Source organism: Poecilia mexicana, unplaced genomic scaffold, assembly GCF_051168715.1.
Source record: "Poecilia mexicana isolate PSO_F unplaced genomic scaffold, ASM5116871v1 scaffold_15, whole genome shotgun sequence".
Classification (NCBI taxonomy): domain Eukaryota; kingdom Metazoa; phylum Chordata; class Actinopteri; order Cyprinodontiformes; family Poeciliidae; genus Poecilia; species Poecilia mexicana.
Window position 1 is genome coordinate 5,486,573 of NW_028263384.1, and position 24,888 is coordinate 5,511,460.

The window sequence follows — 24,888 nt, forward strand, 5'->3', positions numbered from 1 at the left end:
TAAATTCCAGTGTGAATCTGAAATGAAATAAATTCTTGAAAACAAAACAGTCTGCGTGGAATTAATCTATGCGCTTCAATGATGAACTAAAAAAATTAAATAACCTTCAATAACCTTGTCATTTACTGAATGGGTCAGTATATTTGCATTTTATCAAATTTAACTGATTTTTAAAAAATGAAAACTAAAACATTTCTTGAGCACATTTAGTCAAAGATATTCCACCGTGTGTCAATTCCTGTCATTCCAAACTCCTGTCAGGAATTTTTATTTTGAAATTCCTGACAGGATGTACGTCATATACTGCGTTTCATTCGTGCTCGGAAAGCAGAACTTTCGGCGTTCATGAACGCTGCAGGGAAGTAACTTACTCCAGGACGGAAGTTTGTCACCCACATTGAGCTCGCGCCCCAGTCCTGTCTCCTACTGTCAGTAACAGTATCACCAGAGTATGTGAGTACAGAATATGTAGAATAGTATAAGAAATTATCCTACTCACTGTCCTCAACTTTTAACGTCTGGATGGGTCAGACATTTGTAGTCTGATTTCCGAGGTACATGGAATGCAGCATTGGTTTTGTTTCCGGGTGTGTGGAGTCGCGGGGCTCACGTTTCGATCATGATATTCTGAAGCTGAACAGCAGATGAGTTTTGCATCTTCGAGCTGAAGAGCAGTTCTCCGGGACTTCGGCGTTGTTCCCATGGTGACAGGAGCAGGACTCCTCCAGGAGGCTACAGCAACAGGAAGCCCGCGTGGTTTTGTTCCAGTAAGAACAGAGCCATGAAATGTTGAAGCCATGAAATGTTGAAGCTTTAGTGAATCTGCTGTGTGAGAGGTTCAGAGAAGGTCTAGCCAGAACTAGGACAATACATATTATTTTTACAATTATGATGATGATGATGATTATCATTTAGAACTACAGTTTTATACAAAACCAGCAAAGAGGCCTAACCAAGTCCTAAGTCCAGGTGCTGGTCAGAACATGAACTTACTGCTCTGATGTCAAATCCTGGTTTCCAGACAAACTGAACGCTTGGTTTTCTTTCATCGTAAGACAGACAACATCGTCCAAATCTACAGAAATAAATAAAAACTTTTATTTATAGTTTGGAACCACTCCATCACAGGAAGTTCATCACTCTGACTAATTCTCAGCAGGTAAATAAAGCAGGTTTTAGTCTGGTCCTTACTCTGCGTTTCTCCTCCAGGCTTACATCTTCTCCAGACCAAGATGAAGAACCGAGGCGGAGGCTGGCTGGACTCTCGACTTAAACAAAGAGTGGAGCAGGTCCGAGTCCTGAAATGTGTCACTCAGATCAGTCACGGAAAGGACAGAAAATCGACCCATCCAATTCAGAAAGCTCCCACACAAAACCTTAACTAGAAGCACATGAGAAAAAAAAGGATGCAGAAAGGAGTTAAAGACAGAAATGCTGGACCTGGAATGTGTGTTATGTGAAAGGAAAACACGGTCTGAGTGGCTCAGTCCACTCTACCAGAGTAGAGAGGAAACCCATTCAGGCACACATAGAACATCCAACCCCTCATAGGCAGTACCAGGAACACCATGACTAGAACATTAAGAGTAAGAACAGTGGGTGGATTGACGCTCTGCTCACAAGTTAGGGATGTGAACAGTAATAACAGCTGGTACAGTCCGGACCACACTGGGGTATCCAAAGCTCCTGTTTGAAAAGCAGACATTTGGTGGCATTTGTTGTTCTGATGTGTCAAGAAATGTTCTGGATTTCTCCAGACAAACTGGAGTCCTTGAGGGTCAGAGTCCTTTTATAACTTCTAGACCCCAACAGCTGAACACCAACTATAAAGTCTTAAAAAAATGCAAACAAAAAAAAAATTAAAATGCTTAGCCTGGTGTGGGCACAAGTAAAGTCTGCTGGCCCACCAGGCTTATAAAACACTGGGGGAATCCCTGCAGTAGACTCAGTTCGATTGGAAGCTAAAATTGCGACATTTGCTGCATTTTCAGCTGGTGTGGTTCGCAATCACACCTCCAAACAATCCAAAGTAATTGGAAAATGAGTTCCTCTCCTCACCTGTGGTGGCACTGCACCAAGAACCACTGAAGGAAGGAACACAAAGCCTCTGTAGAAGACACTAAACTTCCTTCTTCACAAGATGTAAACAAAAATGGAGTAGCATCACATTTTATTGTTGTAGGATTTCTCTTTTGTTTTTGGTAAAAGTCCATGAGCCACTTCTCCCAGTAGTGCTAGACTCACGTGTTTGTTTTGGCTCTATTTACCCAGAATGCCCGTGTTCTAGTTCCCTTCCTCCTTTTGGAGCGATCTCTGGTTCACTTGGCGTCCACATAGGCTTTCGAACAGCCTTAGAGTTCACTTCAACTGAACCGAGACCTAGGAAAAGTACATGAGAAAACCATGCAGTTCTCCTCACTTTCAGTTGACCTGTGTTTTCAGTACCTGGCCTCGAGCAGCAGTCAATATGTTGACCTGGCAGATATGGCCCTGGACCTTCAAAAACAGTACAGGTGAGGATGCTCAGCTAATCTGATCTGAACTCTTCATAATTTAGCTAAGGTTGGATTACTATTGTTTAATTTAACAGTAATGATGGCTTTACAGTTGAAAAGCTCAGTCCCATCAGAGTTGAAGACCTTCGTTTGCACTGCCTCAGATGTTAGAACCGTAGTTTCTGAACTACCTGCTACCTGGACTGGTCAGCAGCTGAAACTGTTGATTCTGCTTTTAGAGTGGAGTATGGCAGAAGGAACAAGACAGCGTTCAGGATCCAGGTGGAGAAAGGTAGAAGGAAAAACCACAGCATGGTTTTCAGACTGATTATGCTTTAACAGCGATTTAACAGCAGAATTATGAATTGATCACACACGCAAAGTCTCAAGATGAAGAGCTGTAATTCCTCCTGTCTGCATGCCTGTTGAAGTGTACGATGCAGTGAAAGAGGACGCGGACCTGAACGACCTGGAGAGCAAACACCTGGCTAAGAGAGCCAGGAGCAGCTGCAATGAAACTGGGTAACTGCACATCTCACACACCAATTTGTTTTTTTCTCTAATTATTTCGTATAAATCAGTAAAACAAAAATCCAGAAAGCAAGAATACATACATGAATACATTGAAACACAAACACACAAAAAAACATTTTTTGCAACATGAACAAGTCATTTTAGCTCATCATACCTGTCCAAAAGGGACATGTAGGAGTCATGAAACACAACTGGTCAAACACAACTACGAATACCTGAGAGTTCCTCTAGAAATGCTTAAAACTGCCTATTTTAATTGTTCAAATTCCAAATACATCTTAATATGCATAAATACACACAGTGGAAACAGTCTTATTCTACAGCAGAAACTAGTATCTACAGTCATCCTTATCCCCTGCTTCTGGGGATACAGCCAATCAGCACTAAGGAAAATGAATGGTGCTCCCGGATAGGCTGCTATGCAGAGTAGCTTGGTTCATAGATAGTTCAGGTTCCCACTCTGCATTTCTGTAGAATATTTTGGAAGAAATCCTCAAAAAGCCATCCAATGCAAACTGCTTGTTGATGCTGATTGTGTTCCCATTGTCCTGATTTTGAATTGACTGTATCAGTTCTGTATGAAAATGTTTGTATCCTCAACTAAAGGTTGGGGTCACAAATTTATAATTTTATTTTTTGGATCAGAATCTAGAAAGTTAGGGAAGCACTTGGCGTAGACCTGCCACTGGCGTAGAAGACCTGCCACTGGGGTAGACAATGTGTTCCTAAGCAATAGTAGATGTTAGGAGGAAGTTATCTGCAGCCAACGCAGGCCTTATAAAAGTCTCCCTAATGTTCCCACTGTGGTTACATTGTGCTGGGATTAGTTCTAGACTTGCTGGGAAAATTCTCTGACTTCAGACTGAGTTTATTCCTGCCTGTGTGTTTGCAGGGACGGCAGCAGCTCAGACGAGTCGTCAGAAAGCGATCAACAGGTTCTGGGCAACACGGTAATACATTGCTGAGAAGTTTTGAACACATAATCAGCTGTCCTGGCCAAGTTTGTGTCTATATGCAGTAGACCAGCTCATCCAGCTGACCTTCCGTATGAGAGAGGAGCTAATTTGCTTCTACTGGACTTCAGGGATGGATAAAATCACATATAGCGAGGCGTTAGCAGTGTTACCTGGAAATTCACTCATCAGAACTCTAGCCAACTTCTAGTCTCCAGTTCTGTATAGCTTTAACTTGTTGATACCGATTTGAACCGACTCTGATATCTATGATACAGGAAGTGGTTAGGACTGCCTTCCTGTCACTGCGAATTATTTCTCTACCTTTTGAGCAGAGGCAACATCACATCACATATGTGTGACAGCAGTAAAACTGTGTTTTATCACTTCATATCATAGACAATCTGATTTACAGTTAGCATTTCAAAAAGTGTTTAGCGTCTTATATTAGCGGTCAGCAAAGCTATCTTTACTAAATCAGCCTTCTCTGGTAGTAATTCTCAGAGAATTTTGAAACTTACATTAACCCTAAGTTTTCCTAAAGACTAGTGCCAACATTTCCAAAGGTGTACATGTTTAAATCTCTGAATGTTAAACTAGATCAGCCTTATTATGGTGCACTCACTTCCATTCAGTTAGTTTATGTCCCGCCTGCTGTCATCCCAGGACTCTTTGACAAACGGATCTAATTCCCGTCTCCAATCAGTCCAATCATACATTACTTTGCCTAGAATCCATCATCCTTCTTATCCAAGTGTTTCCTACAGTCTCTTGTTTAAACGTGGAATCGGATGTTCTTGTGTTTTCATCCACAGCCCAACAGCTCTGTCACGGCCCTGTACCGTAAGGGCCCTCCAGCAGCCAGCATGACCAACCCAGTTCCAGATGAAGGGACCCTGGTTTCCCCCGGAGGCTGGTTCATCGATAAGGGCAGAGGCCCCGCCACCAAGCCTGTCTTCATCGACCTCAGTAAAGACGAGTCAGTCGATACGAAAACCAATGTAAGTGAGAGCAGACGCCCTGAGGGCTCCCCTGGAGGTCTGGGGGCCCTGGTGCTCAGGGTCAATCAGTCGTTTTTAGGGAGAACAAATCAGACTGCTGTAGATCAGACAGAGACAAACATCATCAACAAACACTGAGAGCAAGTGACGAAATATCAGGATATTCTGAGAAGCTGAAGTTCTAAAATCCAGAATTGGATCATTTTTGAATCAAAGGAGCATTATTTAATTCATTATTTAATTTATTATATGATGTTATTCCCTCATCAAAAACTGGGTTGTTGCTTTGACTTTTTTGTGAATGTTTGAGAAATCCTTTAATCTTGATGGCAACCATTCAGCTGTGCAAAACCTTCTCAGTTACTGAGCTTCCACCTCACAGAGCAGCCCTCCCCCACTCAGCTCCTGCAGACTAGCCAGCAGCAATTAATAAACACCTGGTGGAACTGCGTACCAGCTGAGCTCATTATACGAGCTACTTCTGAGTGAAAAACTGGTAAAAACATTAAGGGTTAATAGAGGAGTCATGTTGTGATGAAAGCAGGGTTTCAGAAAGCAGAGACAGAGGCCCAATCTTCATCTGGATCCCAGTTCTTAATGGTGGGGTCTGATTGGGGGACATGTCAGGAACACTTCAGGTTCCAGGTTGGATTCCACAGTAAAAGGAAACTTGGTTCTGAAACACACCTGTGGCCGAGGCAGGGATGCTTTGGGTGGGTGGGTGATGGGAATTGGCTCTGAGAAGGTAAAGAAAACTGAGCAAGCAGTGTGTGTTAGATTGACCTCCTGCTGTGTTCATGCCCCCGGCAGAGAGGTGCGTCCCACCTGGAACCGGAGACCACTCAGAAGAAATCAAAGAAAAGGGCAAAGAGCTCGGCCGAGTATCGCAGCGCAGACAAGAAAGGTACAAGCTAACCTGACTGATGGTGGCAGCATGATGCTTCTCACACAGCTACAACATTTACACACTTATGTTATGAGGTGTGTCAATACTTCACTTTATCTTGGAATGTGTGGCTTGTTTTGTTAGATGTAAATGTTTATTTCTTTTTAATTTCTCAGCCAAGTCCAAGTCTCCAGAGCTGCAGTTCCCCTCTCTGAGGTTTGAGGATGTGGGGGGGAATGAGGAGATCCTGACGGTCAGTAACCCCCTCTTCCCCTCCTCTCCTTCAGCAGGGCTTCTGCTCTCCTTAACCTCATCATGGCTGTCATGTTGTACTGCAGGAGGTGTGTAAGCTGCTGGTCCATATGCGCCACCCTGAGGTGTACCAGCATCTGGGGATGGTTCCTCCCAGGGGCTTCCTCCTGCATGGGCCTCCCGGCTGTGGAAAGACCCTGCTGGCCCAGGCTGTGGCAGGGGTGAGCTCAGCACCGGATGTATTGTTAGAACATCACCTTCCTCAAATAATCGTCTCGGTCACGTGTCAAACTCAAGGCCAAATCAGGTCCACTGTAGCTTTTTATGTGGCCCTCTAGACTCCAAATTACATCAATAAGTCTCTCCAGTTTTTCACAAATCTGCGAAATTCAATCAAAATAAACAGCTTCATAAAAAATTTTCTGATTTTACTGCAAATCTTTCTCAAAATTGGTCAAAAACATTGGGTTTAAAATCACTTTTATCATCACACATTAGGGCAAATATTGTAAAAGTTCCTTGCAAACATTTCTAAATTAGTATCACAAAATCTATGATTTTGATTGCAAAAAAAAAAAAAAAATCCTGGAAGGACAGCTATTTATTAATATTTTAACAGTTGAATGGGTTTTATCAATACATTCTGGCACAACCGGCCCTTTAAGAACATTCAGATTTTTGATGTGGCCCAAAATGAAACTGAGTTTGACACTCCGTCTCAAACTGAGAGTCAGACTAGGCCGTTATTTTGGGAAGGTGACCATAGACATGTCGAATGTTATTGTTTACACCCAGGAATTTTGCGCTTGCGCACAAGGCTGGCAGGCAAAAAGACTATTCTTTTACTTGCTATCCATTGCTGTGTTGCTGCGGTAGAACAACTTCGTTAACAAAATGAAACCTGGAGATGTAGGTATTATTAATTCAGTGCGGTGCGTCACAGCAAAGGGAAAAATAACACAGAAAAAATGTTGAAGAATAACTCAAAATCACTTGTGTTCTTTTTTCTTTCTGTCTGCGTTGACTGTGCTACACACAGACTCGTTCCCATAGCAACTGACAACAATGCCACTGATTTATCGGGAATCAACACCAACAAACACTCAAACATTTCCCTCACAAAGAACAGAACATTCAGTCCATTACAGTTTTATGTTTTCAGGCTTGATGTTTATTTTGCAATTATTATTAATAAGTGATATACGAACACAGTGGTGGTAGATCAGCTCATTTAAATACCTGCTGACTGTTCCAGGAGCTGCAGATCCCCATGCTGAAGGTGTCCGCTCCAGAGCTGGTGTCCGGCGTGTCCGGAGAGTCGGAACAAAAGCTGAGGGAGCTGTTCGACATAGCCGTGGTCAGTCCCCTGCAGGAACTGCACAGCCGGTGACCTCTGACCTCTGACCTCCACTCACTCCTCTGTCTTCCTCTGCAGACCTCCAGTCCATGCATTGTGTTCATAGATGAGATAGACGCCATCACGCCTAAAAGAGAGGTGGCTTCTAAAGACATGGAGCGGAGGATCGTAGCCCAACTGCTGACCTGCATGGACGGTACGATGCTGGCTTCCTTCTGTAAATGTAGAGCCAGTTCAGAACGATGACATAAATGTACTGAAAAATATTTATTTGATAATAAATAAATTATTATATTCTACCAGCTAATACTTTTGAATATAGTTCTAAAAATAAATGCAGGGATTTAATAGTTTTTAACTCTCTTGTTATAGAATAATTGTATTTAATTTCCACAATACAGCTGGTTCTCTAATGAATGATTAGATTTATTATGCTAACATAACATCAGGCAAGTATAGGATTAGCAGGTTGGTTTGTTATCTGAAGTCAGGTGAGGGTCCTCATATAGAGTTTAGGCCAGGCATCCTGTGTACACTGCTTGAAGGTTAAAGTTAGACAGCAGATGAAGCTTTGATGCTCAGCATCCTCCATGATGCTTCCTGCTGAAAACATTCCAAGCCTGCTGGTAAGGGGCGCTACAGTCATCCTGCAGGCCACCAGGTTTTTGAGGTAAAAAATGCTTCACATTGACAGAAAATTTCAAAATGCCTCTTGGTAATTATGTGTTATTGGAAGATGTTATTAACTATATCTAAATACCAACTATAAAGTCTTAAAAAAAAGCCAAACAGTAAAAAAAAAAAAATAAAATATAAAATAAATAAGCCGGTGTATTGTAGGTCTACCAGGCCTATGATACACTGTGGAAACCTTCATGCTTTCTGTTCCCTTCCTTCCTCTAGACCTCAACAGCCTGACTGTGACAGCTCAGGTTCTGGTGATCGGCGCCACCAACAGGCCCGACTCGTTGGACCCGGCCCTGAGGAGAGCCGGACGCTTTGACAGAGAGATCTGCCTGGGAATCCCCGATGAGGCCGCTCGGCTCGGGTAACAACCTGGCAACCAAGAGGCGGACTGGCAGCCAATTGGCTGATCTCCTTCATGATGGTGTGATGCTTTTTTTTTTTTTTTTTTTTTGCTCTGCCAGGATCCTGAAGACATTGTGCAGGAAGCTGACGCTGCCGGAGGGCTTCGACTACCAGCTGTTGGCTCGGCTGACGCCGGGCTACGTGGGCGCCGACCTCATGGCTCTGTGCCGGGAAGCCGCAATGGCCGCGGTGAACCGGGTTCTGCTGGAAACCAGGCCGGCGCCTCCCGCTCCGCCACAGAACTCTGCTGCAGAAGCATCCGGAAGCACAGAGCCTGAGGCTGGAGGGGAAGAGCAGCAGGTAGAGGTAAGGCTGTCACAATGAGCGAGAAATCAGTTAATCACACAATTAGTTAGAACAAGCTCAGTAATTTCCATTTGCATTATTTATTGTTTTTCTTTTTTTCTCTCTATTCCTACCAAAAACGGGATATTTAAAATCTTTGAGAATGTGTTCTTGCATCTTACAAGTGTGGTTTAGACCAACTTAAAATACTGAAAACTTTTGTCATCCAGTTTTTGGTAGAATGAAAAATAAAAACAATAAATCATGCAAATGGAAATTATTGAGATCGTTTTAATTTTTCATGCATTTATATGATTTATTTCTTATTGTGACAGGACAAAGTATTTTTCTTTCAATAACAAGTTCTTAAAAAGTTCCCCAAAAGTTGTAAGCAACTTTTGGCCAATGAGTCAGGTCATTTAAAACAGCAGCTGTGCAAAACCCTGGTTATATTTTCAATTGACAGTTATTTACAGATTTTGTTTTTTATTAAAACATCTTCTATATTCAGTGTATTGTTGAAGACATAAAAGCGCCAAAAGTGTTAAGAAACAAATGTGGCCCCTGACTGCCCTCAATGTGACATTTTTGCCCATAATGGCATAAAGTTTGAGGTTGCGCTCTAACATCTGCTTGTGTCCTCCAGCCGGGGGAACTGGGTCGGCTGCTGGACCTGCTGAGGGCCACAGAGACACTGACGGAGCAGCAGCTGGCCGGCCTGTCCATCCTCATGTCCGACTTCCGGGACGCGCTGGTCCGAGTCCAGCCCTCGGCCAAGAGGGAGGGCTTCGCCACGGTGCCAGACGTCACCTGGGAGAACGTTGGAGCGCTGCAGAACATCAGGGAGGAGCTAACCATGGCCATACTGGTAAACAGCAACCGGACCAGTACAGAGCCCTATGAGCTGCTGCAGTTTGTTACTGGGACATCCTCCACTAAGGGCATTATTGTTCAACTTAAAGTCCAAAAAAAGCAAACTGTGGTAAATTGTACAAAATACAGATATTGGGATCATAAAAGAGGTCAAAGTAACAGTTCAGTACTCTGCTCAAAAACTTTTCAACAAAAACATGAACTCAAACTGAGACGGAGAGGAAACTGATCAGCCCAACACCTAAAAACCTAACTGAAACTAACAACAATACAAAGACCCTCCATGATCCTAAGTGGTGGTTTGACCCAGTCTGCCGGTTGTTTTGACCCGTTGGTTCTGACCCGTTGGTTCTGACCCATTGGTTCTGACCCATTGGTTTTGCTGTGTCCTGCAGGCTCCGGTCCGCTCCCCAGAGCAGTTTAGGGCTCTGGGCCTCAGCGCTCCGTCTGGGGTCCTGCTGGCTGGACCCCCAGGCTGTGGGAAGACCCTGCTGGCCAAGGTTGGTGGTACAAGTCCTGCCATGTTTGACGTGTGTGAAGCTGTTTGGTGAGGTCATTTCCTCTTCCTGATCTCTCTCTCTCTCTCTGCAGGCTGTGGCCAATGAGTCAGGTCTCAACTTCATCTCAGTGAAAGGTCCAGAGCTGCTCAACATGGTCAGTGTGGGACTCAGAGGAGCTTGATGCTGTGCTGTTACTGTGACAACCAGCTGTTGTAGATAGAAAAAAAAAGGAAGAGTATGTTTTTGCCAAAAAAAAAAACAAACGCAGAGATTTTGAGATTAATCTGAGAAATTTTCTAGAAAATTCATGGAAATTTATGAGTTTTAGCAATGTTTTTACTTTTCAAGTCTGTATTATTAGAAAATTCCCCCCTTTCCCAGTCGTATGTTGCTGACCTCTGACCCCCGTGGTGTGTGCAGTACGTGGGGGAGAGCGAGCGGGCCGTGCGACAGGTCTTCCAGAGAGGAAGCAACTCAGCTCCTTGCGTCATCTTCTTCGATGAGATTGACGCTCTGTGTCCTCGCCGGTCAGGCCATGAGGTGAGGAAGAGGAGCTAACTTACCACCATCATCATCATCGTCATCACAGCAGCTGGGAGGAAACTGAATCATTTGGTTTCTTACCTGAAAATGGTACCGTGTGGCTTTCTGCCTGGACCGTGATGTCTCAGCAGGAGTCGGTGGTTATGTCTCATGAATGCTAAGCTAGCTCATAGCTGTTCAGAACTTCACTTTGTCCTTTCTGTCAGCAAACAGCTTTAGAAGCCTGTTTATGTTGCACATGTATGATCTGTTCTCTGCTGCCGTGTTGCTGACAGATGTTGCCTGTGTTCAGTCAGGAGCCAGTGTGCGGGTCGTTAATCAGCTGCTGACGGAGATGGATGGCCTGGAGACACGGAGACAGGTCTTCATCATGGCTGCCACCAACAGGCCAGGTACGCTGCTCCTTCCATCATGGGTCCAGGTCGGCCTCAGGCCTTAGTGCTGAAGGAAGTGGATAACTATCTAGTATCACCATCTGTACTGCACATACGCTATGCAGAGGTCAAGGGTTATGACCCAGTAACATTACTTCATCTCATGTTACACCATGCAGACGTTCAGTCTGCACTGATGAAGATTCACTTGTTCATTCTCTACTGGAAGGCGCTCTGACTGCATATGGAACAAAGAGCTTTACACTAAGGTTATTGCAGTTAACTAAAACAAATTAAATTGATGTTCCGCAAAATGAACTTAATTTCTTCAGACTGAGCCCCACATGGTGCAGGTTGTTTGTGTGTCTTAGTTTCAGTCTGGGCCTTAGCTGGAGGAAGTAGGTAGAAAGATGTTAAGCAATGTTCCTTTCCTGCTGTTTTAACCTGCAAACCGTGTTTTTTTTTTCCAGATATCATCGACCCAGCCATCCTGAGGCCAGGGCGTCTAGATAAGACCTTATATGTTGGGCTCCCGTGTGCGGCAGATCGTCACGCCATCCTGCTCACCGTTACTAAGGTAATCTGACTTAACAGGAGATGCAGAGCATCTCCAAGACGACTGATGACCAGCTGCACTGAGGACAGCATGGCCATCTGACGTGTTTCTCAGACAACTTGATTTAATTGCTGGAAGACAGTTTAAAATAAAACATCTAAGTGGGAAATAAACAAAAACAAAGAAACCTCCAGTAGGATCCAATACTTTGTCTGTTAAAGTGTTCACAATATGTCAGATCAAACCTATAATATTTAATGTTTTAGATTGTAGTTTTATGAGGCAGCAGCACAAAACAGACCACGATGGTGAAGCTGAATGAAAACAACTCATTGTTTTCTATTGTTCCGTTTTTTTTATGCAAACTAGATTCTAGATGCTGTTGGACTGCTGGGGTCTAGAACCTTTCAACACTAAACTACAGATTAGTGTTGTTGTCTTGGAGATTTGCATCAGAATGTTTGGTTCTCTGTGGTTCCTCAGCTGTTTTCTGTCTGCTGCAGGGCGGCACCAGGCCTCAGTTGGAGCAGGACGTCCATCTGGAGGAGATTGCTTTTGACGAACGCTGCAACTCCTTTTCGTAAGTTCCTGCTGTGTGAGGAACCACCCTTCCTGCACCGGCTGTCAATCTGTCAGAAGATTCGTTCAGATCGCGTTTTCCTGAAAACTTTCGCTTTTGTGTGTGTGTGTGTGTGTGTGTTGCAGTGGCGCTGACCTGACGGCATTGGTGAGGGAAGCATCTGTAAATGCCCTGAAGGCCTTCATGAAGTCTCAGCACCATGGTAACCGCTCACCTCCTCTGTGTGCAGCTGATCACTGTTGTACTCCAAAAACAGTGAATAGTCTAGTTTCTACTGCAGATATCTTAGAACTAACTTACAAGTAACTTTTCAGTGAGCTATAGAAGCTTGTTTTAAATAAAAGTTCCACTGGCAGATTATTTCACTTCTAGTGTTTTTTTCATCCATATTAAGCAATTTTTGACTTAGACAATCTTGCTTAAAAATTACTTGCAAGTTAGTTTTGTCCTATTTGAAGTGTACCAGGATATTTGCACTAGAAACCAGACTAAAAATACTTAGTTTTCTTTTATTAATTATTATTTTTGTTCAGTCAGAAATATAGAGTTGGTAAAAAGCAGAAATTTCCTCTGATCATTTGCTGTCCCCTTTTTTTTCTTATTTCTATGAACAAGGTTGTAAGCCTGCCAACTTAAAAACGGTTGAGAAAGCAAACCTGTCACTATATCAGTTCATACATATGTATTATTTAGGACATGAGGACACAAATAGGCTGATTGATACAAGTCTACAAAGTCTGACCAATTAGGGAAGATTTAGTGATTTTTTTTTTAAGTGTATTTATTATAAGTTGTATGAATCTGATCCTTTATGCACACTTTTGTGGAATTCTGGTTTAGTATCTAAGAGGTCTTGTTTAATTACCACGTACTTTGCTCTGGTTGGTGCTGCTCTGTTTCTACAGATTTTTCTGGAAAGCCTCCGTTTCTTTAAACCGTGATGAAAGCTCATCCTAAAACGACCTGTTCTGTTTGAAGCCGTTGTGTTGCAGCAGAGTTCTGTCTCTGAGCTCCTGTTCTCCCCTCTGCCTGCAGATCACACGCATCCTGCCGGCTGCACAGCTGCCATCAAGGTCAGCAGACAGAACTTTGAGGACGCCTTCAAGACCGTCCGACCGTCTGTGTCCAAAAAGGTGAGAAAGTAACGTCTGGGTGATCGCTGCTGGGTTGGGACGTTACTCTGCTGGAGCCGTCTGGAAACTGGCGACCATGTTTTAGCTCAACAGGTAGATGTTGTTGAGTTGTTGAGATCTGAATTATTTTTTTATTTAGACTAATTCAAATATTAAATAGAAAAAAATTCAGGTGAATGTTGCGGTCTGGATTTTTATTCAACAATCTAAAACTGAACTTTCTTCTTTTTTTTTAAATTCTAAAATGAAATAGGCTGGCCTGTTGAATGTTGTCCGCTCACTACTCATACTTACCTCACACAACCACGTCCTGATGGCGGCTGTATGTTGTCTTTGCAGGACCAGCTGATGTATGAGCAGCTCAGAGAGTCTCTCAGCAGATGACCAACGAACCGCAGAAAGATGTCACAACAATTATGTATTTGCATATCTTTGTGGAAGTATTATTACACACATTCTTTTTTTTTTTTTTTTTTATAAAATATTTGACAAACTTCTCCACTTCTGCTTCATTTTATCAGATTATCAGTCAGAGTCACGTTGCGCCAGCCCCCACTGTGCTGTACATGTAGCCTGAGGAACGCAAGCAACAGTACATTATTCTAACAATTTAAACTATTTACAATTAGGCTCATACGATATTTACAACCAGCAGGCGGCACAGATCGTCTCTCTTCGCCCAGCTCTTTGTGTCATTTGCAGATGTCAGAGCAGAGGTTTTATTTTCAGTACTGCCTCCAGTTCAGCCTGCTGCACTTTTTATTTCTGATGGCTTAGTTTACCACCTGCTTTAATGACTGAAACTACATGCTCATTTTTCTGCTAATTGTGACAAAAATAAGAAATAATTTTATTCCGTTTGTCCTTTGCACCCTAAATATAAATTCCTTTTTTTTTTTTAAATCAAAACCAATTGTTCACCATGGATATATTTGTCTTACTTTTGTATCTAGTTGATCTTATTGTGAACAATTAAATTTAATATTCATAGTAAGTGATGTCCGCCCATTGAAGTTTGGATCATTTTCTCTCGTAATTTCACCTGCGTGTAATGAATATGGGTCATTAATGGATCTTCTCTTCGTATATCATGAAAAAATTTGACTTTCATTGTTAAGGAGAGTTAGCAGAAACAGTTTGGTTTAAATATTTAGTATGTTTCTTTACACAGTTTGGTCACAATATGTGATAATCGCTGTCATATTCTCACCACCTGTATTCCATAGGTCACAATATTAGTGGTAAGATATTACTTCTCTTAACATCTTACCACTAAGATGTTACGAAACATCTTGGAACGGAAAGTAATGTGTTACTTTTCATTCTTTGACTTTCGGCCAGTGGTGTCCAGAGTCGGTCTTCGGGGGGCCGGCATCCTGCATGTTTTAGTTCTCTCCCTGGTTTAACACATCTGCATCAAATGATGGCTCATTAGAAGGCCTAAGGAGAACCTTGACCTGCTGAGGAGGTTACTACCACCATGAAGGAACGAAAACATGCAGGATGCCGGGCCTTGAGAACCAACTCTGGATACCACTGCGTAAGGTCGAGGTTTGGCAAAGTATGGTGTAAAACAGCAACAGCTCCTCCTACAGTCACAGAATATTATATAACACCTGCCGGCTCTTTCTGCAGTCTGCTATGCTTACAATTAAATAGTTCCCGAACCAATAGGAGTCTGTTCAGGCTCCATCTACAGGTTTTAGCTGTTATCGATTGGATCTAACCAGGAACAGGTGAAACTTTCCTCTGAAACTATTTTTCTGTTCCTCTTGGCTGAAAACTTAAGTGTCCATCCTGTTCCAGATGACGAAAGGATGTGGTGATGGAAAAAAAAAAAAAAACTATTTTCAGTGTATGAAAATAAGTATTAGTTTTTATTGCATCGAGTTAAAAATCACAATACTGAACATGAAATCAATAAACTGAGCAAGCAGAGCAGACTTCATGTTCACTGAGTCACAGCTTGCTTCGAACAGAAAGTACAGAATGAGGCAGGAGCAGCTTTAATTTCAGGAGGATTAGAACAAGGCGGTATTAAACTTTTCTGGTGATGAATACTGGGAGAGAGAAGCTGCATTCTGGAAACGGGTAGGAATCTCTGATAGCAGCATATTACAACAGCCTCAGTTCATTTGCACAGATCCTACCCATGACGATGCTCTGTGCTTCACATCCATGACCTAGAATATAGCAGTTCAGGGTGGAGGACATCTGAAGGTCACACTGCACCCAGCAGCAGCAGACTGAGCAGTGAGGGTCTTCAAGCAGAGATGTGGCTATCGCCTTTAGCATCTCTAGACATGAGAAAAGTCAGAGTTCTGAAAGCTCCACTCTGTTATCACTGTAACATCCACAACACTTGTAGCGTGTGCCAACTTTCAGGGACTTTAGTGCATTGGTAGCCCCATAAACACTCGAGTTGTCATGGAGACACATTGACCTTTGTCAAATAAGCGGGAACAGTTGCATCACTGAGGCCTTGAGAGTGTGGGAAAGGTTAGCGTGGGTTAGTTAATCTGAGCGGTAAACCAAGATGGCGGACAGTTTCGGACGCAGGCTTCCCCTCGAGCTTTTCGGCACGAGAAGCCTCCATCTGCAACATTACTGAGAATATTTACGATCACCTTCAGCACAATACAGCTGAATCTATTCAAACTGTCTAATAATTGATTTTCATTTAAATTTTCTTTAACGTCCTCGCCAGGCCACTGGTGATTTTCAGAGGTGGGGTTGTGTGAAGCAGACCAACACAGAAATACAAAGATCTTTTCACTCACTGATTGACTAAAATGAAACATGTCCATGTTGCTGCTGCACACAGCTGCAGCTATGCCTGAGGGTTACTAGCCAGGTGGTGCTAAACTCTGTCCAATTCTGGCAGAATCCCAGGAAAAAAAAAAAAGAACACAGAGAAAAAAGTTCTACTGGGATGGAAATACTGAGCGCCGGTGCTGGGATATCAGAGAACCCAGAAAGAAAAGCCAGGAGGTCAAAAGGTCAGCCAATTTATAGAGACACGTCACAAAGTTTAAAGTTTAAACCAGCTCGCATATGGTTTGACTTTAGCTCAACACATCTCCTTTATGTTTTAGTTTTTTTTTTTTTTTACAACTGTAGTTTAAGATTTACAGTTTAATCCACCTTACTGACCCACATCAGATCCATAACTAACACTGCACATACATAAACCCACCCACACGCTTTGTATGTACTACGGAAATCACCACAGCAACCATTGGTCCTCATATTATTCCACTGCAGCTGCCCTGTTAGAGCCAATATAACTGCAGCAGAGCTGTTATGACGAATTAGAAATGAAACTGACAGGAAAGCTTCAAAACCGAGCTTACAAAAACAGGAGTCATTTTATTTTAACATACAGTGTTACAATGGCAACCATTTCATCTCTAGATTAATCAGAACTAAAAAAAAAAAAAGAAAAAAAACACTCTGACCAGCTCAGATACTAATGATTTATAAGTACTCAACACAACCCCAACTCTAAAAACGTCTGATGGGCTTGAAGTGAAGCAGACATATATAATTATATTGCAACAAGTAAAAATCTCAGTAACATCTTTTTATCCACAATTGAAGGCCTTTTTGTGCAAAAACACAAAAGTAAATCTGCCTGTGTTGGACTGAGCTGAACGGAAGCAGGAAGCAGTAGAGATATGTGAGAAGGCCTCAGTCATGTGGATGCTGCAGTTTCGGTCACTCCTGTTTGACCTCTCCCTTTAACTTCCTCTTGATCCGGGAGTACGGGCTCAACGTGTCGTCCATGATGAAGTCATACAGGACCCTCACCCAGGACGTGTACTGCGGCAGGTCATCGTAGTACTCAGGAGCCATCTTCTTCACCTAGAAGACAGACGGAGAGTCGGGTTAGAACCATTTAATTTCTTCGTCAGACCGAGCCATTGCTGAGGATTCCATATCATTTCATATTTTACGTCATTCAGTTGTCAGGCTGATTGTCGATTTACCAGCTCACATATAAGTCCAGATTTCCTTCATTTTGGGAGATGAGTGGTTGGTCGATATATGTGAGCCCAATCTTATCTAATTTGCCCAAGGTCTAAAACAATAAATCTATCACTGTCCTCTTTGACTGTTAGCCCCGCCCACCAGGTCATATCTGCATGTTTGCAGTTAGTAAAAGTCACCCTATTGTTGATAACTCAGCAACTTTCTTGCTGTATTTAGTATAATTTCAGACAAAAAAGAAATCAGTTTGAGCCAAAACTCAGAATCAACAAGTCAGACTTTTTAAACAGCGGAAATAATCAGGGAACACAGATTGAAGATTTCTGGCTGATCACTGATTACCAATCTTTAAAAAACCTTACTAATTCTGATTTTGGCCAACTCTTTCTTTTTGTCTGAATTGTTGATACATATAGCAGGAAAGTTGCTGAGTTGGCAACAGTGGGGTGATTATTGTCAGGGGGCTGTGAACATGCAGATATGTCCTGGTGGATGGAGCTAATAATCAACTCACTCTCACTCACACTCACTCTCTCTCTGTGGTAGAAGGAGAAATCATTTTTGGAAGGGTGTTAATGTAATGTATTGTGTGGTGTATGTTTAGTTTTTCTGTTTGTTTTTTTTACTGTTACATAGTTTGTGATACTATGTCGATTATTTATTGAAAAATAAATGAGCTATTAAAATCTCTCTCTCTCTCAAGAGCAATGGAGGACAGTGGAAGGTTTTTAGACCTTTGACAAGGCAGATAAGATCGGCTTCACATGCAGGGATCGGCCGATCAGCAATCTCCCAAAATTAAGGACATCGGGACCAATTTATTGGTGCATTCCTAATAAATATGAATAGATCATGTAACAAACTAAGATAAACTATGAATAAAAAGAAGCAGAAAGAAGTATAAATTCATATAGATATTCCTCTCAGATGACTGTTGTAGGGCTGTACTGACCAAAGGAAGCCTTCGCCCTGGGATGCTGGGGAAGTCGTGGTGCTCATTGTGGTAGCCCACGTTGAAGGTGAGGAGGTTGAGGCAGCCGTAGTACGAGTATGTTTCATGGCCCTTCAGGAACATGTAGTGCTCAGCGATGAAGTGGCCAGAGATGGGGTGCAAGCCCATCCCCAGCATGGAGCCGGCCAGCATGTAGACCACAGGCTTGGCCCCCCATGTCCAGTACAGCAGGACGTCAAAGCAGAGCTGCACAGCCACGTTGGTCAGCTCCAGCTGGCTGACTGGTTTGGGGTTGATGCAGAGCGGCCGCACAGCGTAGAACAGCGGCTGCAGGATGATCCAGACAAACTTGCGGAGGCGGGTGCAGAAGAACCAGCCTTCGAAGTCGGTGGGGATGTCCACGTCGATGCCGTCGCCGCCCAGGTAGCGATGGTGGTCCAGGTGGTAGCGCTTGAAGGAGGCCGAGTATGGCAAACCGATGGGCAGGTTGGCGAACATGGCGAAATAGCGGTTCCACATAGCTTTGTTGTTCCCGAAGGCGGTGTTGTGCGAGATCTCGTGAATGGCCAGGGTCATGGAGTGGTTGATGCAGCTGCCAAACGCGTATGTCCAAAACAGAACCCACTTCCAGTCCAAGTCTTTGACCAGGTAGAACGCCAAGAACTGGATCCCCACCATCATGCACACAATCCACTTCAGCCTCCGATCTGGACCCATCAAGGACTTGATTTCTGGATATTTAGCTGAAGGACACAAAAACCCAAAAGTATGAGTGTAAAGACTAGGCCTGTCATAACAAACTTTGTGCGACAATGAATTGTCCCAGAATTTCCTATAATAATAATAATAATAATAATAATAATAATAATAATAATGCAAAAACACATTCTCTGAGATCAGTAAACTTATATTTCTAATGAACATTTAACACTGGAACTGGAAGATATCTTAAATATCCGAAGCAACAAATAAAATAAATAAGGAAGTCTTTATAAACAAAATTATCCTTCAAAAGCGGGCTTGTTTAGACAAAAACCCCAGACAGAATACTTTTGTCATCCAGTTTTTGATAGAAAAAGAGATAAAGAACAATAAGTCATACAAATGTGAATTATTAAGGCTGTTCCAATTTATCATCTAATTAATTAATGTATTATTTATTCTGACAGGCCTAGTTACAAACACATATCTTCATGCCATAATAATATCAGCCATGTTGTACTCCCTCACTAACATTGACATCTTGGAACCCATAGCCAGGCTCCACAATAAAGCCTAGAAAACTCTTACCATCGTGCTAAACTCCTAACAAACTTCCTAGTTCAACTCATCACTGTACAGTTCTTTCTTCTTCAAATGCTTTAATTTTTCAAAATTATGTTATGTACAGTGATATTAAGTTGTATTTTCAGATTTTTCATGGTACCAATGATATAGCTCTTTCTGCTCCGACATCTGTTTGAAATGGTAACTCCACTAGGTCTGGTACAAGTGGACACTTGCCACTACCAGCTATTAAAAACTGTTACAGCCAGAGATCATTTTTCTGTGTAAACATTGCTTATAATAAGTCTATAATGTATATTAATGTGATATGATGTGGGATATCTGTGTGTTTTCATGTTTTGCAGAGCAATAACTCGCTGTAAAACAGCAATTATGCTGAGTCAGAGCAGATTTCTTTTAATCTTTTCCTGTTTAAATAAGTTCACGTCACAACAGAACCAGTCGGCTCAAAGCAGAACCAGAAGGCATGTAGAGCTAGACATCCTGTCACTCATCCTCTCCATAACCCTGAGGTGCATTATGAGAAGTAATAACTCAGCTTTAATGTTGACTCAAATTGCTGGATTTGTGACTCTAACAACCTGACCAAACCGCCCCATAAAGTGAAATAAACTTTATTGACTTGGCTTCATTGGAATCGGGTTGAACTGTATGTGCCTGGATGTTAATTGTGACCATACAATGTGATTCTACGTGACAGCATGTGAATCTGACCGGTGAACATGAGATGGCAAATGCTGTAATAACCTGAATACATACAAAACAAATGACTTGTTTCTGAATTCTCGAATAAAACCCATCCATGGATTTCCAACTTTGAGGAATTCTGTGAACATGCCTCGACTTTTGCCCCATCCATCGTCTTCCAGGCCTGCCTGTGGACATAACATCTGTGGAGCAGTGCCAGATGTCATGGCCTGCCTGGCCAGTGGCTCGGCCCGACAGCCGGACTACTTTTGTCTATGAATGGAAGGACAACTGTTGTATAGCAACCGGATGGACGTGGAAATGTTAGAAATCCCAAAACTTTACATAAATTCAAATGACCTTCTCTCCCATTTGAGCCCGTGAAATATTACTGAAAATACCCTCATACATTTATGCTGCGGTGCTGACGTCTCTCTACCGGGGAAAATGTTACTTTAGGGAGTGGTGCCCTGACGTCCTGTAGCGGAGCACAGCAGTAAAGGCAGATTTATTCCTGCGTGACGGCATTTAAATAAAACATGGCATTGGTGAACTGCCATGTTTGTAGAACATACAGGACATGAAGCTGGTAGCAGATACGGGGGCGGCTGTGCTTCTTTCAAAAGGGCGTTAACCGTTAACCACCGTAAAATCCAACTTAGGCTCAGTTAGCTTAAATCGGAGGAAACGGGACCGTTAGCTTTCCTTATCTGCGACGGCAATCAGATTTTTCAAACTAAAAGCGTAGCTTGTCACACAGATACACAATATAACCCAACATATATTTACAAGACTATTAAACTAAGTTTAAGTCATTCGAAGTTTACTTTTTGTCATGTGGAAAGTTGCTAACACATAAGCTAGCTCACCCAGAATTTCTTTTCTTCTGTCTGCGTGCGGCTGGTCCGTGTAGACCCACTCGTAGTCCTCACGGCCCACTCGGTTCCCCATCTTCTCTAACGCTGTATGCAGCCGCTCACCGACACCAACAGCTTTGTTGAAAGTCAGAAGATTGTGATTAACTAGGAGCGTCCGAGCGTGCTTCTCTCCGCTAGCCCTGCGCCAGTCTGAGGCCCCTCCTCCCTCCGGGTACTCGCTACGTAACTTGTTGCTTTTCTGTTACCTAACCTGGATTCCTTGTGTGGTTTAAGTGTCTAGAAGAAAATGTAAATGTAAGGAGCCGCGAGTACAGTTCATATTATGTGCCAATGAACTTTGCTTAGTGTCATATAGAAGTAAAACTCGTTACATAAACTTCAGAAGCAGACCGTGGCCTCGACATCTTGGATACTTGAACGTTCTAAAACATGTCTTTATTGTCCGGACCTGCTGTAGTTTTCTGGAGTCATACAACAATATCGTTGGGTAGTTGCTAACTTCAGGAAGTTGAGTCCCAGTGATGTCTTGCCATGTCTTTACACGCTTTTCTTTACACCTTCAGCCTTTTTTTTTTTACAGTTGCTAAATGATGGGACCTTCTACATTATATATGACTCTACTCAACTTCTCACGAAAGATGAGCTACGGTAGCTTCCAAGTGACGATGAGAGGTGTCAGTTTGGGGAAGGCTGGGGTTGCGGGGTTTGCTCCCCGAAGTGGCAGCTTAGGCAAACGGTATTGTGGGTCAGGTTGCCTAACTGTGTCATTTGCAAATGTGTTTTGCAAAGGAGGAAAATTAACTATTCTTTCTGCTTCACATGTCACATTATTAGCCTGTTTATTTCATTCAGGCAGCTAACTGGGCAAGGCACAAGTTGGTTTATTCAATCAATAAGAATAAAAGTTCCTTTATTTCAGTAACATTAAATGAAACGCATCACAGTAGACCTCAACCTGATTGGCTGTACCCCAAAAAGAGGAGATAAGGAAGACCATAGACATAATATAAGAGTAGACCCCGCATTGGCCGCTCCGGCGCAGGAAATACGGCGGCCATCTTGGAGCGGTATACCCTCTACTTTGCTCAATCTAAACAGCAGAAGATGCCTCAGCACTGAGGGATATTGTTGTTCGGATGATCTATGGATTATTGATGTGAGGGCTCCACAGACAACATTTCATAAGTAAGATGGACATATTATTGTGTATATATTGTGATTAGAATATTACTTTACTGTATTTATGTCCACCGGCGACATACCAGCTAATATTAGCTACAGTGCTTGGTGTAATACGGGTTCAGCCGCGCTATGAAGGCTAACTGAGATTCCGTAAATCTAAAAAAAATAATTATTCTCTAACATTGAGTTAGATTATCTGACACAAGGGTCTATATTAGAAATGAAACAAGGTAACATATATTATAAAACTTATATTATGTGTTATAACATTTACCGGCAAAGTTTACACAGGTGGTAAAGAGTATTATTTATATTCTTTCACTCTGTCAAAAGTAAGATACATCCTAAATCTTAGGATGTATCCTAAATTTTTGTTTTGAAAGTTTCATAAAGACACGATGTGAGGAAGAAGAGGGAGATATCTATAAAGAGAAGAGGCACGGATAAATCTCACATCGGATTTTGGACTCGTCGGCTGAAAAACATATATAATTCGGTATTAATCATTATTTATTTGTGCCATTATTAATCTTTATTTATTAGTGTATATAGTTATATAAATATATATTGATATTACTAAATAATTTATTAAATAAATTATGAACGGCTGTGTGCTTTGTAATATGCTCTTCATACATCGATATCAGAATATTCCATTCCTATTCTATTGTTATAGCAACTAAGCATATTTAAATATGATGAACTATGTATTAAAAACATACTTAAAAAATACAATTGTTTATAAATGTTGCTTTGATAGATGTTTGAATATGGTTTCCAGTAACAAAAAGTGTGTTATGATCGATTAAATGCGCTGATACGTCATTGTGCCTGCTAAACACATGACTCTGAGTGGAGTGGTGTACCGCTCCAAGATGGCCGTCCTAAATCTCGTTAGCGACAATAGGCGAGAGCGGTCCATGAGGCGTCTATCCTTATATTATGTCTATGAGGAAGACTGTAGGTGTTAGCTAACTCGGTTTCCACTTTGTGTATTAAGGCATATTAAGGTATATTTCGTGTTTAGGGTATTGAAATAGGCACATGTTTTTAGAGGGGGTCTTAAGTCTTTGCATATTTTAGCTATCCAAAGCTCTGTGGTCCATGACCCCCATAAATAACAATAAATCCACACAGTTTTGAGCCTTTATTTCTGTTATGATAAATTTCTTATTCCAACGAAAATTAAAACATGACATTTAAGATAAGAATATTACATTACACCAATTAAAAAACATACAATTTTAATACAGAAATATATTAATACTCCACAAGGTTTAAACAAGGCCATGTATAACATCCATGTCAGTTCCAGGACACCATAACCTGATAATAAAACAGCAGCACATGTTCTTATTTTTACTCTGTTGTAAAAATGATCTCAGTTTGCTACAGTTATGTAAATTTCCTATTTGCAATGAGCCTCCTCTGTACTTCTCCTTTTCTGTTCACAAAACTTCTCTAGATTATTTAAATCTCAACACAGTTGCAATTTTGAAAAGCTTATTCCAGGTTGTCCCACATACATGAAAGATCTGAAGCGTCACCAGAAGTAAACATTATTTAAATGTAAAGGTTGTAAAATCGGAGCAGTCTGTTCGCCCTGAAGAACACAGAACAGAAGCAAGTGTGCTGCTGTAAAGTGAATAGCTTGTCTTTTGTTTTCAGACATGGCAAAGTATCATATGACATTCTGTCTTTCCGTGAGTGTGTGTGTGTGTGTGGGGGGGGGGGGGGGTTGGCAGCTGAAGTTTCATGTTACAACTAACCAGACACATACCCGCACACAGAGTGAAAAAGGTCCTATTCAGCAGATACTGTAGATGAAAAACAGCTCCAAAACTTCCTTTACCTGAACTATATGACTAAATGTGATACTGTCATTCAACAATTACCTGGATCTATGACTACCTCACAAATAGACCACAGTCTGTGAGACTGAAGGAATGTGTGTCTAACCAGGTAGTCAGCAACACAGGAGATCCCAGGGAGCTCTACTCGCATCATTCCTTTTCACTTTCTACACTTCAAACTTCATGCACAAGTCCGATTTCTGTCCTCTCCAGAAATACTCGAATGACTCTGCAGTTATTGGGTCTGTAAAAAATGGACAAGAGGCTGAGTACAGAGATCTGGTGGAACACTTTGTTTCATTGTGTGGGAACAATCTCATCTTGAATGTAAACAAAAAGAATATGATTGTTGATTTCAGGACAAACAGGGTTAGATCAAACCCTATTTCAATCATGGGAGAAGAAGTGGAGGTGGTTGAGGGGAGTATAAATATTTCAGTGTTCATCTGGACAACAGACTGGATTGGAGATGCAACAGTGAAGCAGTCTATAAGAAGGAGCAGAGCAGAATGGACTTATTGAGGAAGTTAAAATCCTTCAAGGTTTGCAGAAATATGCGGCAGATCTTCTATAAGTCTGTTTTTGAGTTTGTCATCTCTTCTGCCGTCATCTGTTGGGGCAGCAGCATCAGAGCCAGGGACCTAAAAA

At 42.0% G+C, this 24,888-nt stretch overlaps 2 protein-coding genes across 3 annotated transcripts; one reads left to right on the forward strand and one right to left on the reverse strand.

The window, feature by feature from the left end:
• Nucleotides 1-360: 360 nt before the first annotated feature.
• On the forward strand, nucleotides 361-14,409 carry nvl (nuclear VCP like). 2 transcript variants are annotated; one of them, XM_014991082.2, is made up of 24 exons: nucleotides 361-453; nucleotides 1,210-1,289; nucleotides 2,443-2,513; nucleotides 2,735-2,787; nucleotides 2,927-3,017; nucleotides 3,922-3,979; nucleotides 4,798-4,983; nucleotides 5,794-5,887; nucleotides 6,046-6,122; nucleotides 6,208-6,342; nucleotides 7,377-7,478; nucleotides 7,557-7,674; nucleotides 8,382-8,526; nucleotides 8,627-8,873; nucleotides 9,499-9,720; nucleotides 10,121-10,225; nucleotides 10,317-10,379; nucleotides 10,646-10,765; nucleotides 11,061-11,160; nucleotides 11,613-11,719; nucleotides 12,202-12,278; nucleotides 12,404-12,480; nucleotides 13,314-13,411; nucleotides 13,751-14,409. In XM_014991082.2, exons 2-24 carry the CDS (start codon nucleotides 1,233-1,235, stop codon nucleotides 13,793-13,795), a joined length of 2,448 nt encoding a protein of 815 aa, XP_014846568.2. In that variant the 5' UTR covers nucleotides 361-453; nucleotides 1,210-1,232; the 3' UTR covers nucleotides 13,796-14,409. The 2 variants fall into 2 exon arrangements, with proteins under 2 accessions (XP_014846568.2, XP_014846567.2); XM_014991081.2 differs by lacking the exon at nucleotides 361-453 and adding an exon at nucleotides 493-767.
• Nucleotides 14,410-15,258: 849 nt separating this feature from the next.
• degs1 (delta(4)-desaturase, sphingolipid 1) lies at nucleotides 15,259-21,433 on the reverse strand. The gene is made up of 3 exons (XM_014991090.2): nucleotides 21,197-21,433; nucleotides 18,354-19,096; nucleotides 15,259-17,275 (listed from the first exon to the last, which is right to left on the reverse strand). Exons 1-3 carry the CDS (start codon nucleotides 21,276-21,278, stop codon nucleotides 17,129-17,131), a joined length of 972 nt encoding a protein of 323 aa, XP_014846576.1. The 5' UTR covers nucleotides 21,279-21,433; the 3' UTR covers nucleotides 15,259-17,128.
• Between the last annotated feature and the right edge of the window lie 3,455 nt (nucleotides 21,434-24,888).